Below are 7,104 nucleotides of genomic sequence, written 5' to 3'. Positions count from 1 at the left end.
TTAAACATAAGTTAAAACAATGCACTTTAAAAATAAATTAAATTTCTCGTCTTTTCTGCATTTTTCACAGTTTAGTTATATTGGTTCAGCTGTCTTTTCATGCGTCTAGCACAATATAAAAAATGCAGATGATGAGTGCAATAGACAAAATAACACACACACACTCCCCACCTCTCTCTGACAATCAGTTCCTAACTTCTAGAACCTGTAAGTATTACCTTATTTGGAAAAAGAGTCTTGCAGATGTGACAAAATTAAGGATTTTAAAATGGGGATGTTTATCCTGGATTATCAAGGCAGGCCCTAAATGGAAATACAAGTATCATTATAAGAAAGAAAGAAACAGAGGGAGATTTGACACTCAGAAGAGAAGGCAAAATGAAGACAAAGGCAGAGACTGGAGTGATGTGACCACAAGCCAAGGGATGCCAACCAGAAGCTGGAAGAAGCAAGAAACAGATTCTCCCCTAAAGCCTGCTAAGGGAGCATAGCCTTTGCCTACACCTTGCTTTTGGTCCAGTGATACCGATTTCGGACATCTGGCCTATAGAACTTTAAGAGAATAAATTTCTGTTGTTTTAAGCCATCAAGTTTGTGCTAATTTTGGTACAGTGGCCACAGGAAATTAATACATTTTGATAATAAAATAGCTAACATCTATGGCTTACTCACTATGTACTAGTCATGATTTGAAAAACTTTACACGGATCATCTTAAATTTTTAATCAATCCTATGAAATTTATTTATTATCACCATTTTATAGATGAGGACCCTGAGGCAAGGACAGGTGCAAAAAGTTGACCGAATTCTCATACTTAAGAAACATTCAAGAAAGAAAGTAAGGATTCAAACCCAGGCATTCTAGTTCTCAAGTTCATAATCTTAAATGCTATATCATGTTAAATGACTACTTTGTCCCTGTGACTTTAATGACAATTTTTACTATGAATATAGAATTTATATACACCTTAGAATTCAATCCAGTACATGGAATATTTATTCTTTAAATTCCAGGTAATCTGGATGGCTTTGGGAAACTGAGACTAACTTCTGGAAGTTGTACTTAACTAAACCTATGTTTTAAAGTCTAGATTTTTCAGGATGTCTTTTGGAGTTTCATGTGTCTGTCATTCCTCTGTTTAAGGAGCACCTAAAAGTAAAGTCTGAGAACGTTTCATTCATTTTTCTTTCATTTTAATTGACAGAGATGAGAAATTGTTCAGAAATTGAGACCTGTTTAGAAATGCTGTGTGCTGGCCTGTTTTGGTAGGTTTAATTATATAAATTAAATATAAATTAATTCTATAAATAGATTTAGGAGAACTGGTCCTTTGTGTTCCAAATAAGGCAAAAAATTCAATGTATGTTTGGATGACACTATAGGTAAAGTAATAGAGGAATTAAATGGTCTAAAGGTCCTTATCCCATTCTAGAACTGTGTTCTAGTATTCCCTTCTGGTTGATCAGTAAGTGAGGAATAAGATACTCTTTGAAAGGCATCCCAATCTAGGCAAAATAGTAGAAGTGATACAGAATTATCTGAATATGTTTCTAAAATCACATTTAAAATGGAATAAAGACCTTGTAAAAGAACTTGATTCATCTGATTATTGGCATTTTTCAACTTCCTCTTATGGCAATATTTTTTAAGACTGGGTTATTCCAAAAAGGGGTGTGATTTGCTGTTACAAAATACTATGGACTGGGGGGCTGAACAACATTTATTTTTCACAGTTGTAAAAGCTGGGAAGTCCAAGATCAAGAGGCTGGCAAATTCAGTGACTAGTGAGGGCCTGTTTCCTGTGTGCAGGTGGCTGCCTTCTTGTTGTTTCCTCGCATGACAGGGAAAGGGAGGGCTCTGGTCTCTTCCTCATCTTATGAGGGTATTAATCCCATTATGGGGCTCCACTGTTACGACCTCATCTATCCCTACTACTTCACTTCCAAATACTATCACATTGGGAGTCGGGTCTTCAAAATAGGAATTTTAAGGGGACATAAACATTCAGTCTATAGCAAGGAGATATCAGTACTTTTAGCACGCCCTAGAAGATATAAATAAATACATTTTTAATGTACTCGAATGTTTTAAATGATCTCCAATGTGTTATTCACTTGTTCAAAATACAAATTACACTGACAAATTTTGGGAATGTACTCTGTATAAGTTGATCTCAGCTTCCTTAGTGGCAATTTAAGCACTTGCTTGATTTTCAACCCACAGGCTTTATTTTATTCAATCTCTCACTTTAGAGCCCTTGTCAGAAAACTAAGAAGTGCCATCTACCTTGAGTTCTAAGCTCTTGAAACATTTAAAATTACAAATGCTTTTCCAATATTAGTTTCTTCAATTTGGGATGTCAATGTGACTCATGTTGACAGAGTTTAAATTACCTTTCAGAGATCTGGTTGTTCAAATCACCAAATAATATCAAATAAAATATTAGTCCTATTGTACAAATATGAAACAAACATTTTTAAAACACAGTAGAAAATACATCCATGTGACTTTAAGATTAACCATTTACGAGACTCCCATTGTCATTAAATATTTTGCAATTTGACAATTCAAGTTCATAATTAGTTTCAATACTGTACTACTAAAGCTAAATATGTTAGCTATTATAACAACCTCATTCTCTACTGCCAAAGAATAAATAAAACCCCTAGGAAAATCTCTATACTATTTTTATGCCTCTGTGAAACCTTTACATATTCAGAAACATATTGTTTCCAGTAGGCAAAATGTGATTTTTCTTGAGACTCCAACTATCAAATGATAAAAATTTATATTTCATGTGAAGCTAAGTTACTACTAGAAACAAAATTTAAGCATAAAACAAAAGTGAATCATGGCAATAATGATTAGTTCAATGGGACACAGAAATGCAGTTTTATTGAAAACAGTAAGATACCATGAAAGTACAATGAAATACAGTGAAATATCTTTAATTTCTCAAAGAATTTCTATTTCCAAAAGCTCCTTCCACATCCAGAATATTAATAACATTAGTGTCCCAATGGATTTGTATAACTTTTGTTTGATAATTCCATTCACGTGCAGGCAAATCAGATCTATGTCTTAAAATATATTACCACTCTCAACTATAATTACAGCTTGTGAAGAAATATGACAAATGTGTCTTTTTTGTTGTTCTTACTCCTAGTTTTAAACCTCAAAATCTTTAGACAGGCTTTAATTTAACTTAGTTGAAGAACTCATAAGCAATGAGTTTATGAACTTGGAGACTGCAAGAAAGTAACAATGACATGTACTTAGCTACCCACATATACTTAGCAATGAGAACTGCAACATTTTAATTAAATTTCCAAAAAAAATAAACGCTAAGTTAGATGTGAATCATCTAACTATTGTTACTATAGATGAAACACTATGTTTTGTTGAATTGCAAACATTTTTCATTATTGAACTTTTGATGCACCTAGTAAATAGATCACAGCAGGGGGAGTAATTGTTTTGAAAATACTGTTGAAAATAAAAAGGAAATATTAAAACAAGCTGCTACTACCTCTTAATAGAAATTCAACACACTGTTAGGATCTGAGTTTTAATTATAAGCTGGCTGAAACATGAGAGTATTCATGTAGACCTCAGGGTGACTCTATAGAGTCATACAAATCCGATATTAGCACCAGACATGTTTGATGTTTGATAAATCATACATTCTTACGATGAGGGCTATAATATAGCACTATTGATTTACAATAATGGGACTCAAGGAACATCAGCGAGATGAACACCAAAGTCTCAGCATCTCGCCCTCTCTAGAGCTGGCAGGCCGAACTACAGAAACAATCTCCATTTGATTTCAAGTCCCAGGTTCTGCATTCTGTTGCGTTAACATTTGGAATGGTTGTGGATTAATCGATCTACGATATTGTCATCACTGTACTGATTTTTTCATGGAATTTAGAACTTAGAGAGGTCCAGGACTTTCATTGTTCAAATGAGGCTCAAATAGGCTGTGTAGGGGTTAGTGAAAGCAACTTTGGAATACAGCAGTATTGGGTTCTAAAGCACAAATTGTATTAGTTTTCCCAATTTAACATCTCTAAAGCTCCCTTTCCTTATCTACAAAATGGATATGGTAACAATGCTACTTTCTTGAGATTATTATGCATTTACAGGAGCTGTAAAGTTGGTGTGCAGTGAATGGGAAACAAATGATAGGTGTTATTATCATTATTATTAAATCACCCAAAAGTGCCTCAGCCACTTTGTCAAAGAGTAAAAATGATCCAGAAGTTCCAATTTTCTATTTAATTCTTTCTCCCAATCACTTTCTCCCAACACGGACAACTTGTAACACTTCATTTCCTTAAATCTGAGATAATACATTAACCAAAGGAGCTTGTCCATTCCCCTAGTCTATATTTTAGCTCCATGAATAGAGTGCCCAAGCTAATTTCTGAGGAACATCTGGAAAGAAATATGAAGAAATTGCAATAAACCCCAGACATGCTGTGCTGCATCAATCTACATAATTTGAAATGACCCATATTTGCCTTTCATGTTCAGAGACCACAGTACTGTGACTGAATTATCCAGCATAGGCCAATGGGTAGCACGAAAACCCAGATAGAATTGCACCTTTCCAGCCGGCTTTAGAAAACATGGTGAACCAGAACTGAGTGGTCACCTCAAAGGCATTTTTAACAGACCAACTAGCAAATAGCCTCATCAAAACAGAGACGATTCCCCCCATCACATCTCCTGAAAGCACCACAGGAATATCACAGAGCAGTGCCAGATCAAGGGTCCTTAATTACACCTACAGAGTGTAGGATGTTTTTCCCAGTCAAGGTACCAAATATGAAGATGCTCAAACGCCCAGGAAGCTTGCGTCACTCATTTGAAATCACAAACCAGCTCAGGCTAAAGCACACATAAACACAGTCTCCAGAACACGTGATGTGGACAAGTCTGAATTGTAAGGTGGGCAGATCAGGAATTGGGCATCTCACATGGGGTGACACCATTTTCGAGGCTGCAGGTGTCCTCTGGCCCAAATTCATACACGCAACTTCTCCCAAGATGCAAGAAGTCAAAAGGTGCACAAACCCTGTGTTCTCTCTTCTAATTTGGTCACCCAGGTACGCAGTGGGGAAGCAAAAAGCGGCACTAGATGGCTAAAAAGTCGATCAGATCCAAGGGCACTGGCTTACCCTGGGCCTCCCAACCCCACCCTACATGTTAAAGTGATTCACCTGGAAGGAGGCTTCCTATAACTCAATAGCTTCTCACCCTGCCCTCAAATTGTGTGCACCTCGAAGGGCTTTTTACCAATTATTGTTATTTTTAAAAAGAAGAAGAAAGAAAGAAAATGAAAAGAAGAAAAAAGAAGACAGGCACAAAGCTGGCCCGCTGTGCTTCCTTATCCCAACAACTTCACCAGATTCCTGACGAGGGAGCACGCCCTACACTCACTCAGTAGGGGACAGCAGCGGGGCGTCCTTCTCCGGTGGCCCAGCCCTCGACTCTGGCCCCCTTCGCCCCACAGCTGCCCCTCGTCCCTTGGTCCCAGGCAGCGAGCTGTGCCAGCAGACCCTCCGAGCTCCGCGCTCTCCACTCTGGCTCCACCACCCCTACCCCACATCTACTTTTTTCCTGGGCACTCAGCAGAAGAGACAGGGGTGTGGACCGATGGTGTGGGATAGAAGGGCAGGTGGCCCAAGGACTGAACCGGCAAATGCCCCTTCCAAGCCACCCATGGGTGTCCCAGACCCGCGCGCCTCGCATCCCGAGGGGTGCAACCCTAGCCCCTTGCCTGGCGCCCCAACCAACTCCGCCGCCCGAGCCGAGACACCTCTGTTTGCACTCAACTTACCGTGGCTGGGCTGAGCTTTCGGCGCTCCCAGGAGCTTTTCTCTTCTTCCTCCCACCGAGCTCTTCATCCTTCTGCTGGCGGCCGCCCGGCGCCCTGGCCCTGGCATCCGGGAGGAGCAGCCGCCCGGGCTGGTCGTCCCCGGGGGCGCACGGCTGCCCGCCCGCAGCTTCGGCGGCGGTGGTCGTGGCGAGCCGTGAGCGGCCGCCGAGGAGAATGGTCTCCGTTGTGCAGCGCGTGCTGTCCCTCAGGCGCGGGCTGGAGGTGGCAGGCAGCGCGCCTCTGCCTGCTCCACGCTCGCGGCGCTCCGCACGCGTCCCGAGCCCGCGTCAGCCCCAGGTGCACCAGGCTTGGGAGAGGTGCGAGCCGGCGCGCAGGGAGGGGCCGCGGCCTGGGGGGAGCCGGAGAGAGGGAGGCGGATGAGAGGCGAAGAACTAGCTTTAATGGAGTGAGTGGGTCATGGGTGTTAGGGGAAACACGAGGAGGCTAAATGCATCCAGAAACCAGAGATGTTAGAAATGAGCGAGCTGCTCTTTGAGTGAGGCTCAGAAAAGGGGCTTTCCCTTTTGTGGTTAGGTCATTTAATCTCCTGGTTTGGGTGAGATACCTCACACTTCCCCCACACTCTCGTTTTTTTTTTTTTTTTTTTTTTTTATTATTATTTTAACAGTTAACCTCAACAACCGCAGACAGCAGATATCAGTGAAGCTACTGCAAGTATACAGGGGAGTCCCACATCCACAAAGCCCAGGTGCACATCCCTCTGGAGGGACCTACGTCCTACTGACATTTCTCTCCCCTCACCTGACCCCCCCCACACACACACACTACAATAACCTAGGGATGAAAAAACACCTTTTGTTGCTCTCTTCTAGAACTCAGAGGGGTGTTTCCTAAACTTTACTGTGCACAGGAATAATCTTGGGATCTTGTTAAAGTTCAGATTCTGATCCAATAGGTCTGGAGTGGGGCCTGATATTCTGCATATTTAATGATGTGGCAGAAGTTGCTGATCCAAGTACCATATTTTGAGTTGCAAAACACAAACAAAATAAACCTACTTTCTAACATTGGCTGAGCCATTATTTGTAAGATAATCTGAAATAACAAGTCACTATGGCACTGGTTTTTATGTGGTTTCAGGATGCTACTATGAAAGCCAAATAACTTATAAACAGGAACACAGTGCCAAAGGATAAAATACACTACAGGTAAGCTTCTCATTATTATCAGTTATAATTGCTCCTAATAAAATCG

At 40.6% G+C, this 7,104-nt stretch overlaps 1 protein-coding gene across 1 annotated transcript in view; it reads right to left on the bottom strand.

Annotated features, from left to right (window-relative positions):
• The window catches only part of LOC105820769 (zinc finger protein 385B-like), a gene marked incomplete at its 3' end in the record, with an annotated part of 281,731 nt that extends 275,704 nt beyond the window's left edge, over positions 1-6,027 (bottom strand). Inside the window, exon 1 of the mRNA XM_012657326.1 lies at positions 5,851-6,027. Within this exon, the coding sequence (XP_012512780.1) occupies positions 5,851-5,956 (106 nt within the window). The remainder of the gene's footprint in view (positions 1-5,850) is intronic.
• Between the last annotated feature and the right edge of the window lie 1,077 nt (positions 6,028-7,104).

Source organism: Propithecus coquereli, unplaced genomic scaffold (assembly GCF_000956105.1).
Source record: "Propithecus coquereli isolate 6110/MARCELLA unplaced genomic scaffold, Pcoq_1.0 Scaffold539, whole genome shotgun sequence".
NCBI classification, from domain to species: Eukaryota; Metazoa; Chordata; class Mammalia; order Primates; family Indriidae; genus Propithecus; species Propithecus coquereli.
The sequence above is the reverse complement of the archived record's forward strand: the minus strand, read 5'-3'. Positions and strand labels throughout refer to the sequence as shown.